General features: G+C 40.4%; 1 protein-coding gene across 1 annotated transcript in view; it reads right to left on the reverse strand.

Moving 5' to 3' along the window:
* Positions 1–228, reverse strand: part of fer1l4 (fer-1 like family member 4) — a 35,875-nt gene extending 35,647 nt beyond the window's left edge. The window contains 1 exon segment of the mRNA XM_078249167.1: positions 73–228. Within this exon segment, the coding sequence (XP_078105293.1) occupies positions 73–151 (79 nt within the window). The 5' untranslated portion in view covers positions 152–228.
* Positions 229–12,935: the final 12,707 nt, after the last annotated feature.

Here is a 12,935-nt window from a genome sequence, read left to right on the forward strand (position 1 = left end):
CATACTTTTGGCCGTAGAGTTCCAGAGGTATTTATCCATGTAGTTACAAACAGGTGAGTGTGTGTTACTGACCTCTGAAGCAGAGTTCCACCTTTCTGTCAGATCGTCCCGGAAGGTTGGAGATCTTCCTCAGATTCACATTGATGGACATGATGATCCTGCTGACTGTCTACCTGTTCACCTGTTCACATCGTGTCCCTCTTCTGCTTTCTTCTGTCTTCTCTCTTTAACAGTTGGAAACTAACTGCTGTGTGTGTTTTTTAATAACAGTGTGATGGGAGGTACCTGTGTGTGTGTGTGTGTGTGTGTGTGTGTGTGTGTGTGTGTGTGTGTGTGTGTGTGTGTGTGTGTGTTAGGGCAGGTCTACTGTTTGAGAAAGCAAATAGAGTTGCTAAACTAGTTTCCTCCTTAGAACACACACACACACACACACACACATCACTTCCATTAATCAATGTGAATCTACTCAGTTGTAGGTTAAAGTTCTGCATTGAAAACCAAAAGCTGATGTTGAGGGAAAAAAATCGAGCTAGAAGCAAATAATTTTATATTGTGAAAACAAGAACCAGAAAACACTAACTGTTAACTTGCTAATTGTAATAATTTATTTTAAAATGAATCCAGATTTGCTACAATCTCCAATGTTTTGAACATATTTGGTTTGTTACTACGGAGGTGGTATTCAGATCATTTACTTAAGTATAAGTACCAATACAATAATGTAAAAATACTCCATTATGTTAAAGTAAGTTAAAGTTAAGTTAAAGTGCTGTTTCATCCCTGTAACTGATATTCTTATGACATTATCAGGTGGTGATTTCCAGTGTCTTAATATTATTCTACACCCTGTTATTGTGGCCAGACGAACCCATAGTCTTTTCTGTTCATTCAAAACTACGTCGCCCGGTATAAGACCCAGAACACATAAAGCTGGGGATTTAGTCAACGGCAATTGAAATATCTTATTCAGGAGAGTAACCACCCCTTTCCAAAGGTGCTCATTTTTCTCACAGAAAGAGAACATGTGTACAAGAGTACCAACTTCTTTCTCACATTTCCAGCAGGTGTTGTTGTCCTTTAGCTTAAGTTTGGCTAATTTACTTGGGGTCCAGCAACTCCGGTTTAACAGAGGCAACCAGCTTTTCCCATCGCTCATCTGTAATTTTTTCACCCACATCTACAGTGGTGTGAAAAAGTGTTTGCCCCCTTCCTCATTTCCTGTTCCTTTGCATGTTTGTCACACTTAAGTGTTTGAACATCAAACCAATTTAAACAATAGTCAAGGACAACACAAGTAAACACAAAATGCAATTTGTAAATGAAGGTGTTTATTATTAAAGGAGAAAAAAAAATCCAAACCATCATGGCCCTGTGTGAAAAAAGTGATTGCCCCCCCCCCTTGTTAAAACATACTATAACTGTGGTTGTCCACACCTGAGTTCAATTTCTCTAGCCACACCCAGGCCTGATTATTGCCACACCTGTTCACAATCAAGGCATCACTTAAATAGGAGCTGCTTGACACAGTAAGGTCCACCAGAAGATCCTTAAAAGCTACACATCATGCCGAGACCCAAAGAAATTCAGGAACAATTGAGAAAGAAAGTAATTGAGATCTATCAGTCTGGAAAGGGTTATAAAGCCATTTCCAAAGCTTTGGGAATCCAGCGAACCACAGTGAGAGCCATTATCCACAAATGGCGAAGACATGGAACAGTGGTGAACCTTCCCAGGAGTGGCCGGCCGCCCAAAATTACCCCAAGAGCGCAGCGACGACTCATCAAGAGGTCACAAAAGACCCCACAACAACGTCCAAGAACTGCAGGCCTCACTTGCCTCAGTTAAGGTCAGCGTTCATGCCTCCACCATCAGGAAAAGACTGGGCAAAAATGGCCTGCATGGCAGAGTTCCAAGGAGAAAACCACTGCTGAGCAAAAGAACATCAAAGCTTGTCTCAATTTCTCCAGAACACATCTTGATGATCCCCAAGACTTTTGGGACAACATTCTGTGGACCGATGAGACAAAAGTGGAACTCTTTGGAAGGTGTGTGTCCAAGTATATCTGGCGTAGAAGGAACACTGCATTTCATAAAAGAACATTATACCAACTGTAAAATATGGTGGTGGTAGTGTGATGGTCTGGGGCTGTTTTGCTGCTTCAGGACCTGGAAGACTTGCCGTGATAAAAGGAACTATGAATTCTGCTGTCTACCAAAGAGATCCTGAAGGAGAATGTCCGACCATCTGTTCGTTTACTCAAGCTGAAACGAACTTGGGTTCTGCAGCAGGACAATGATCCTAAACACACCAGCAAGTCCACCACCGAATGGCTGAAGAAAAAACTAAATGAAGACTTTGGAGTGGCCTAGCCAAAGTCCTGACCTGAATCCTATTGAGATGTTGTGGTATGACCTTAAAAAAGGCCGTTCATGCTCGAAAACCCTCTAATGTAACTGAATTAGGACAATTCTGCAAAGATGAGTGGGCCAAAATTCCTCCAGGACGCTGTAAAAGCCTCATTGCACGTTATCGCAAAGCGCTTGGTTGCAGTTGTTGCTGCTAAGGGTGGCCCAACCAGTTATTAGGTTTAGGGGGCAATCACTTTTTCACACAGGGCCATGATGGTTTGGATTTTTTTCACCTTTAATAATTAACACCTTCATTTACAAATTGCATTTTGTGTTTACTTGTGTTGTCCTTGACTATTGTTTAAATTGGTTTGATGTTCGAAACACTTAAGTGTGACAAACATGCAAAGGAACAGGAAATGAGGAAGGGGGGCAAACACTTTTTCACACCACTGTATTTTCCAACACATTCTCAAACGTTCCAATCTAGGTACATGTACGTCTTGAAAAAGACCATAGAACTTGGAGGCTCCATCTTTTTTTTTGCCAAGCTACATGAAACAGCTCCTGGATCTTAGTTGGCGGGTCAAGCTTGTTTTTTCTATTGGTTAGAATACAATGCCTGATCTGTGGAAATTTCCAAAAATCCTGTTAACTAAGATCATAGTCACTCTTAATTTCATCAAATGATCTAATTTTGTTTTCCCTAACCAAGTCACCAAGAAGCTGAATTCCTGATTTGGCCCATTTTTTCCCACAGAACAGTTTTTTTTACTATCAGTAGTTTTTTATTAAACCAGCCAGAGGCTTTAGGGGTAAGATATGGACTAGCCATAATTATTTGATGGGTCTTTGTCCATGTTTCTTTGGCAAAACACAACACTGGATTCTTAACAGGCATGGGTCTACCCGATTGAGTCAGGAAGGCTTCCAAAGAAGTTGGGGCTACTAATTCTTCTTCAATCCCTACCCAGGCTGGCACCCTGTCAGGAGAATCATTCATCTTAGATAGCTGAGAAAGTGATATTGCATAGTGATACCAGTCTATTTTGGATAGTGAAAGCCCTCCACTCTCTTTAGCCGCATTAGTTTAGAACGGTTAAAGCTTGCTTTTTTGCCTGCCCACACATAACTCTCTATAACAATGTTATATAGTTTTACAAGGCTGGGTGGAAAATGTAGAGGTAACATATATAAAATATAATTCATCTTGGGAGTAACGGTCATTTTAACCAGATTAATCCTACCTAATAAAGATATATTCATTTTTGCCCAGTTTTGTAGGACAGGTTGGATAGCTTGAATAACTGGAGAGATATTAGTTTGCATAATTTTTTCCAAGCCTGGGGTTAGTTTAATCCCTAAGTAGGTCAAGCCTGACGGCATCCACTTGTATTGCCAAAACCCACTTATGGCTGGGGGACTTATCTTAGATAGAGGCATGGCCTCTGATTTACCCCAGTTAATCATGTATCCGGAAATTTCCGAAAAGGAATCAGTAATTAAAGAGATCTCAGATGCTGCTGTGTGCAGTTTACTTGAAACCAAAAGAATATCGTCCGCGTACAAAAAAAACTTTGTGTTCTACCCGGCCCATTTTAACGCCTTTGATATTATCACTTTCGCGCAACGCAATTGCCAAAGGTTCTAAAAACAGGGCAAATATCAGCGGTAATAATGGCAAACCCCGCCGAGTGCCACGACTTAGGCTGAATGAGGGTGACATAACTCCAATTAGTAAGAACAGTCGCCATCAGCTCCGCATACACCAGCTGTAACCACTGTATAAAGGAGGGACCAAATCCAAACTTTTTCAGTGCATAAACAAAGGAAGGCAAAATCAACTTTATTGAATGCCTTCTCCGCATCTAGGGAGAAGGCAACTATGGAATCACTCTCATTCCGACACTTCCACATAACATGCAATAATCTACGTAAATTGTCTGCTGAGCACCTATTCTTAACAAACCCCACTTGATCCGCGTGTACTAGACTAGGAAGCACCTTCTCTAATCTAGTTGCCAGTACTTTAGAGATGATTTTCTCATCTACATTGATTAATGAAATAGGCCGATAGTTACCACAATATTGAGGGTCTTTCCCTTTTTTATGATGTAAGGTGATAACAGCTGATCTCGCCGGCATTCTCCCTTTCTGCAAGGAGTCCTGGTAGACATCAACTAGTCTTGGAGCTATGTCTTCTACAAATTTTTTATAAAAGTCTGATGGAAACCCATCATTGCCTGGTGCCTTACCCAACCTTAGACTATGAATGGCCTGTTTGACTTCCGCTAATGTGACCTCCCCTTCTCAGGAATTTGTTTGATCCTCAGTTAGCGTAGGAATTGGAATAGAAGAGAAGAATGTTGTCAGTTTTGGTTCCTCCACATTCCCCTGGGATGTATACAGTTCTTGATAAAATGTTTTGAATACCTCATTTATCTCTTTTTTATGTGTTACTAATTTGTTGTTTTTATCAAATACCGAGGGAATAATGTTAGAAGTTTGCATCTGTTTCACCCGGTGTGCTAAAACTTTACCTGCTCTCTCACCCTGCTCATAATACTTTTGATTCGAACAGAATAAAGCAAATTCTACTTTTTTTTTGTATGATTTTGTTCACCTGAAACTTTAATTTATTAAACTTAGCCCAACATTCCTGCTCAGGGTGACACGTGTTGCCTTTCAAGTTCTTTGATATCCTCTTCTAATTTTACTAAGTTATCTCTCTCAGCTTTTTTTTATCAATGAGTTGTATTGAATAAATCGCCGCCTTACATATGCTTTAAAGGCATCCCAGGTAATCCCAACATCCTCAATAGAACCTTCATTAAATTCCCAGAATTCCTTCATTACTGATCTGATATATTCACAGTGATCTTCATTGTTTAGTAATGAATAGTTTAAGCGCCACCTTAATGAACCTTTTGTGTTTTCTTTAGTCAATATAACTACGTCTACAGGGGCATGGTCAGTTAAAACTATGTTTCCAATAGTAGCAATAGGAATCTGATCGACCAGAGAGCGAGAAATTAGAAAGTAGTCTATTCTAGAATAGGTAGACTGTGGATGAGAGAAAAATGTATAATCTCTTTCTTGAGGATGAAACAACCTCCATATATCAACTAGTCCTAGTTCCTCTGACATTACATCTATTGCAGGGCAAGATGGATCATAGGCCTGGAGGATTTATCTAAGTAAATGTCCCTAACTTGGTTAAAGTCTCCACCAATGATGATGTTATGATTTCCTATGCTCCTTATAATATTACAAACTTCATGGAAAAATTCTGGTTGTGAGGTGTTAGGAGCATATAAATTAGCAAAAGTCAACCTCTGACCCTCCAAGACAGCATCCAATATTACCCATCTACCTTCTTGATGTGCATATTGTTTAAGCACCTGAAAATGTATGTTCTTCCTAATCAATATGATCACGCCCCCTTTCCTACTGGAATATGCATTATAATAAAGTTGCCCCACTCAATCTCTTTTAAGTTTAAGTGATTCCTCCTCATTCAGATGGGTCTCTTGAATAAAAGCAATATCCGTCTTCTTCTGTTTTAAGTAGGTAAGAATCTTTCTCCTCTTAACAACATTGTGGTAGCCTGCAATATTCTATGATACTATTTTGAACGCATTCATAAGACAATACAAATCAACATACTGTGGCCCTCATCCTGTCTGCCCTGTGTACGCTAGTTTCTGATTGGTGTACGTGACGTCAATGGCAGTTACTGTGTAAAGCTCAAGGCACCTTAAGTCAGACAAACATAAACTATACTGAACAAAACAACACATAGTGAATATGTGGGCATAACCGCCCCTAAATCAGAACAACTCCGACGGGTCAGCGACACTAAGGGATCCTATTAACAGCTCACTTACTGACCCGCCCCTCCATCTGCACCCCTCCTTCCTCCTTCTACTCATATACAATTAAGTCGTATAGGCTACTTGCAAATAACAACCCCAAGCATAATGTCATGTTTACATTTACACAAACGTTAACAAACCAGCAGCTGAACCATGTAATGGAACCTGGAAATGGTCCAAATAACAGATGTGCAGGCTTTTTAATCTTGTAAACTAGTCTAACATTATATAAGCCTAGAGAAAATCTGTGGATAGTACTTTACTTTTGTAGTAGGCCTACATAACACATACATGAACCCCAGTAATTTCTTAAAAGCACAGAATTAAGCTAAATTGTCCATATGGTAGTCCATAAAGTGCCATGTCATTGCAGACCTTTAAAAAGTGCGAAAATAACTCCACCAGTGAATATAAAAGGAGAGAAATAGAGAAAAGAAGTGCACCCGAAAAAAGTTCAGGCAGTCATTAACGTTCTATGATATTGTACATCAGTCCTATGCATCAAGAGCAAAGAACCTGCTGCATGCCGCTTTGCCTGGGCTGATATGAGTTTAAGAGCGACATGTAGATTCATCCATAATCATCTCGCTTCCAACACGCTGTTCTCACTCGTCAGTGGATTCTTCGGGTACAGACACCAGCCCGCTAAAAAACTGCTTTACCGCCGCAGGGCTGGAGAACTGGTGTCGTTGATTGTTGACTGTGAAAGTCGTAACAGCAAGATAACGCAAAGCATATTCAATTTTGCGTTGTTGAAGCATGCGCCTCACAGCATCATATTTCTTACGCTTTTCCTGTACATCTTGGGCATAATCCTGGAAAAAGCGGATCCTCACATCCTTCCAAATGATTGGTTTCTTTCCCCTCACGGCAGCTAGGATAGTTGACTTAGCCTTGTCCCGCAAGAAGCGGGCGATGATATGCCTCGGTCTTAAGTTATTTGCAGGCGCGGGACCAACGCAGTGAATTCTGTCGACCTCGAACAGTCATCCGCTTGTATGTCCAGCGCCTCGCTCAGTAAAGTTTTAAAGAATCCATCCAGGTCCCGGCCCTCCATACTTTCTTTGACCCCGGAGATTCTGACATTCTGACGCTGGGAGAATCCTTCCAGTGTTGACACTTTTTCCTGCAATCGCTGATTTTGTTCCACCAGATTCCTCATAATTGGGCCAGCTTTAGCTTCCACATCCTCCAGTCTGGAGATCCTTTCTGCTTCGGTGATCCTACCGCCCAAATTATTAACAGTGGTGTTCAGAGACTCAATACCACTCTTTACACCATTCATATCTTGGGCCAGACTCTCCAGAATAGATCGGATGGTGGTTATTTCTGCCACCATGTTAGGAGGCATCTCAAGCGTGGTGGCCGGCGTCCTCGAAATCTGACTCAAATGTCACTTTCTGCATAAGATGCAGCGGTGTTAAGTGAAGCCTGTAAACTGTTAGAAGGTAAAACAACTTACACTGACTCCACTGATTTTATACTTTTTACATTCCTGACATTATATTTTTTATTCTTCTACTTGCCATGTTTGGTGACCAGTGCTATACCTTCATGCCGAACAACACTGCGCTGGATGGCTCTGTTACACGGGCCCTGCATGGCCTTAGACACTTGCGGCAGAAATGCGAGAGCAAAATGGGGGAGATTTGGAGTGGGTTAATTGAGAGTGGGGTTGGACCGATATTTGGACAGATGGAAGGGTGTGATTTTGGTCGCCATGTTCTTGCTCGCCGCTGTAGTAGCCACACTAGCCATATGTGGGTGCTGTTGCATCCCGTGTATACGGTCACTTGTGGAGTGGTGTATAACAACAGGCCCTCACCAAAAGAGGGTTCAGTGCCCCGTCAGATGATTCTCAAACAATTCGATCAGGTCTATCAACCATTATCCCAAATTGATCTTGATGAGTATGAAAACACGGAAATCGACGATGGCCATGTGTGCGATGCCGCGCCTAATTCCTCCAGCTATTATGATATCGCACTAACGGAATGATTCCTTCCCAAGCAGGGTGTCATCCACATTTATTCAGCATTACGTACAGTGGTTAACTTTAGAGATTTCCACACGTGTCAAAATAATTGTAAACTGTGCTCCTTTTGCTCATGCCTCACGCTTACATGCTCATCAATGATACTGATATAGCAAGCCTGAAATTCACACTGTGAACAGTGTGAAAAGAGAGATTGTAGAATAATGTTCTTACTATTTGCAGATAAATATAATAAGAATGTAAAAGGTTTCCATAAGAGACCAAGTGTGTTTTGGTGTATGCTTATTGCACAGAGTTGTGTGCTGTCATAGAGACGGTGGTTCCCCGTACAAAGGAAACTCTGATGCACAGAAGGTTTAGCTTAAAGGGGTGATTAAGTGATTATATAGGGTATTTTACACTGTTTCTTAAAGTCTCCTCAGTGGCGCAAAAAGTGGGTATGCACTACATGGGTATGCACTATAGGGGCACAGCACCATGGGGGGGGCGCCTTTTTCTGGGATTTCAGGTGTTCTTTTGTGTCTCTGGTGCTCCCACACGCATACAAACTTTGAAAAAAATCCATCCATGCTGTTTTGAGTGAGATACGGTTTCTGAATGTGTTCTACCTTCAGTCTCCGGGTGATCTGTTCAAAATCAGCACGGCTTGTGACGTCACAAGCCGAAACGAGCTGGCTAACCGCAACCGTTAGCTCGTAGTGTTAGCGTTAGCTAACGCTAGCATGCTACCTTGTTCTCAATAGCAAAGCACTGCTACAACACACACAAGTTCACCATAATCTACTAAAGAACTACTTACATGTGCGCCCTCATTTAGAAGTCTCCCAGCTAGTCCTGCCTTGTAACTGACCGAAGTTGGAGAAACAGCCTTTCTTTTACTGTCTAAGGAGCTAGCTAGCTGACATGATCTACATCTGAGCTACCGCGCATGTGTGAGTGCAATCAAAGATCGTACAAAAGAAGAAGAAGAAAATAGGTCTCACTCTGTAGCTAAAACAGAGACCAGGTGAAAAGAGGATCTGCAGCAGGGAGCTGCAGCTGTGCTATGAGCGCTGAGTGAGCAGGTACGAGCGTATGAGTAGTAAGTTGCCATCTATGGAAAAAGAGCAAAGCAAAACAGCTGTTGGGGCTAAAAATAGAAAAAGAAAGAGGGAAAAGGAGATGGCATGTCAAGGGATGCGACAGCAGTTAAATAAGTGGATGGTGAGAGGCAACAGGTAGGATTTAAAGTGTGACATCTGGGCTTGCAAATATTCATGTTAACAGACTAGCTAGCGTTTGCTAACACTGGGAATGTAGCAGCCAAATGGGGGTTTATGGCTAGCTTACAATATGCAAAACCGAGGTTGCTGAGCTGAAAACTGATAAATATAAGGTAGCATGTACAATAAATGACAATAATCTGGAAAACATAACTAATGCTATAACTCTGGTTTACCATGGAATCATGCATATATTTGCTACCAAACTTGGAGGCTTGCAAATATCCATGTTAACAGACTGGCTAGTGTTTGCTAACTTAATGCAAACCAATGTTGCTGATAGCTATATATATATAAATATTTAAAATACAAAATGTGAATGTAATTTCAATAGCACAACCTTACTGCATAATAGTTGTCTTATCTGATGCCATCACTAGGCTGATTTAAGAATTGAATTTAGGCTGCTATATTTAACAGTGAGTTCATTTCATTCAGGTGTGAGGATGGTGGATCAGGAAAGACAGGGGAAGGCAACAGGTAGGTCTAACATTAGGTGGAAGTGTAGGGGGGGCCACTTGATACCAACAGATTCATTTCTTAATATTATTGATATGGAAAAACTAATGAAAAATCTATTACATAATGTTTGTTTGACAATATGTATTAGTGGAGAAGAACACAGGCAAGGAGTGAATGAGACAGACATGAGGTCGGTGATGGCATCACGTAGAGATGAGACCAGTGATGACATCAGATAGGGCACCAAATTTGTCGCTGCATACCCCTCTGACACTGGGTAGTTGCGCCACTGGGTCTCCTAATAGGGTATGTAACATTGGTTGGGCTGAAAATTCTCTGATTATTGCTCCCATGACCCAGGATGTGTTAATATAAACAAGGATTCTGGGTAGAGAAATGTGTGTGTAAACATATTAAATCATGAGTTTTACTGATCTGTCTAATGTTGAGTTTAAAAAAGTTAAAACAGTTGATTTTTTATATCAATGTACCTTTATGTTTTAAGTGTATTCACAATGTACGCTGCAGCTGGGTTAGGCGAAAAGGATTATATCAATACTGTTAGACCCATCAATATCTTTCTGTTTCATACTGATTCCTAAGTTTCTCAAGATAAATTAGATCATGTCTGTCACTTAGCATACAGGAGGAAGCTCTCACATGGCACTAAGAAACCTTTTGTCTATCCGTCTTGGAGCCAACCCCTGCTGGCGTGCAGACTCGATAAGAACAAAAGAATCTTTATTCCTGTAGCTTGAAAAGAATTGACACCCACATGGTAGGACCTTTCATCTATGTCCGAGACTAACATCAAACATCCATTATGTTAGAGGTTTGCCCTCCTTATTTGGACGACAAAAAAACCCAATGAGATGCGCCCAACATGCCACCGTGCCATCGAAGGACCAATGGGAATGGTTTTAATCCCCGTGGGGAAAAGGAACCGCCCACATGTTCAGGAGATTATAGTGAACAAGCATAGGGTCGTTAAGGACTGAAAAATGTGAATCCACGAGGGAGAAGCATCTTTTCAGCCTGCTGCAGCGTAAAACTTGTTCTGTCATGTCATTTTCTTATATAAACTTTTTGTTAAATCTTCATTGAACCGAGCCTCTCCTTTCTCAAAAATTCAAGAATACACAACATTAAGTAGTAAATATGACTTCAGTCAGTCGTTAAGTGGATCAGTTCCGAATCAGAAACCTGAGACAGTCTGTGACATCCAGGAGGAAAGAATGAAGACTCCCCGCAGGATTCTTTATCCGTTGATGATGACGGAGGAGATTTGCCCCGGCAGCGTGTAGATGATGAGTCCGAGGAAGAGCGTGAGGATGGTGAAGATGACCAAAGCGATGATTAACTTCTTGAACTTCCTCCAGATGATGAAGATGAAGGACTTTAACGGGTTGACGAACCAGTTGAAGCTAGTAGTGGGACGACTACAGGGAGGACAGGAGACAGTAAACAGCTGTTTACACCTGGACTAGCACAAGCTCCAGACAACACAGCCCTCAGGGACACACAAACCTCTCCACCACGATAAGGTGATGGTTCCCGGAGAGGGTTTAATGAAACCTCCTTTGTCTTTTGTTCTTTGAATGTAAACTGCTCCATAACAGAGACATGCTTTAAAGAGAGTTATGAGACAGGAGTCGATGGTACGAATATGCAGTGGTGAAATGTAACTAAGTACATTTACTTAAGTACAGTACTTGAGTACAGTTTTGAGTATTTCCACTTTCTGCTACTTTATATGTCTACTCCAATTCCTTCTTTTTACTCTACTACATTTATTTAGTGAGATGGATAAAAAGTAGTACTTTTACTTTTGGTACTTTAGGTATATTTTGATGCTAATGCTTTTGTACTGTTACTTTAGTGTGAAAGTTACATGCATGACTTTTACTTATATAGAGTATTTGCACTGTGGTATTACTAAGAAATCGTAGTACTTCTTCTTCCACCACTGCAAATCCGTCTTTTTGTGCTAATAAGTGTATGCGTAGGTGTGTGTATGTCGTACTTTGGTTTGTCCAGAGGCTCTGGCTCCTTGCGGGCGCGCCCCACAGGGTTGGCCTCCGCCTGCTCTAATGCCACCAGCTGCAGCTCTGCCTCCACCTTCCCCTTCACACACACACACACAGAGTTTCAGTGTTAGTTTCAATATCGCTACAATTATTTGAACTTCAAAAAAGAAACACCAACATGAACAAATAAAACAACCCTTACCTGAATTACAGGTTCAGTATAATGTTCATTTCAAAAGTATTAATTCCATCAAAACAACGTATCATAATCACCACTTTGCTGCTCTCAGTTTGTCTGTGAGAGAGTGCCAATACTGTTCACTGATCATTTTGGTAAAAATTTAATAATAACCATCACTAATAAATGGTAAATTGATAGTTAATTCAATTGAAGTTAATAGTTTGTATACCATCAATTAACATTATTTGGATGGCTAGCTGCAACTGATGATTATATTACCTTGTTAATGGTTAATAAATACTTCATATATACATATACAATAATTTCTTTGTTAACAGTAATACAACTATTTACTAAAGTTGAAATAACTATCAATTTGCCATTAATCAATAATGATGTTTATAATAAAGTGTTACCAATCTACTTTGTTTTTTTTCCTAACTGTTTTTTGCGACACACACCACTTCCTGTGCAAATGTTTCATATTAAAAGCTTGTCACATGAGTCAACTTGTACAGAGTATGACATTACAATCAACTTTTCAACTTTATTTTTACCCATTGATTGGTTAAGTGTATTTGCTCGGGAATAATGTGAAAAGTTGATAATGTTACACACTGTATTTATGGTTATGTTTTTTACTTACAGTTTTTGTATAAACTAAGGACAATGAGATTTTATTTAAAGTATTTCTTAAGAAAAAGATGAATGCAACATTTTGTATAGTGATATATCGATCACATGAAGTGTGATCAAAGTTCTGTATATAGGAAAACAGGAAAC

Source organism: Sander vitreus, chromosome 4, assembly GCF_031162955.1.
Source record: "Sander vitreus isolate 19-12246 chromosome 4, sanVit1, whole genome shotgun sequence".
NCBI classification, from domain to species: domain Eukaryota; kingdom Metazoa; phylum Chordata; class Actinopteri; order Perciformes; family Percidae; genus Sander; species Sander vitreus.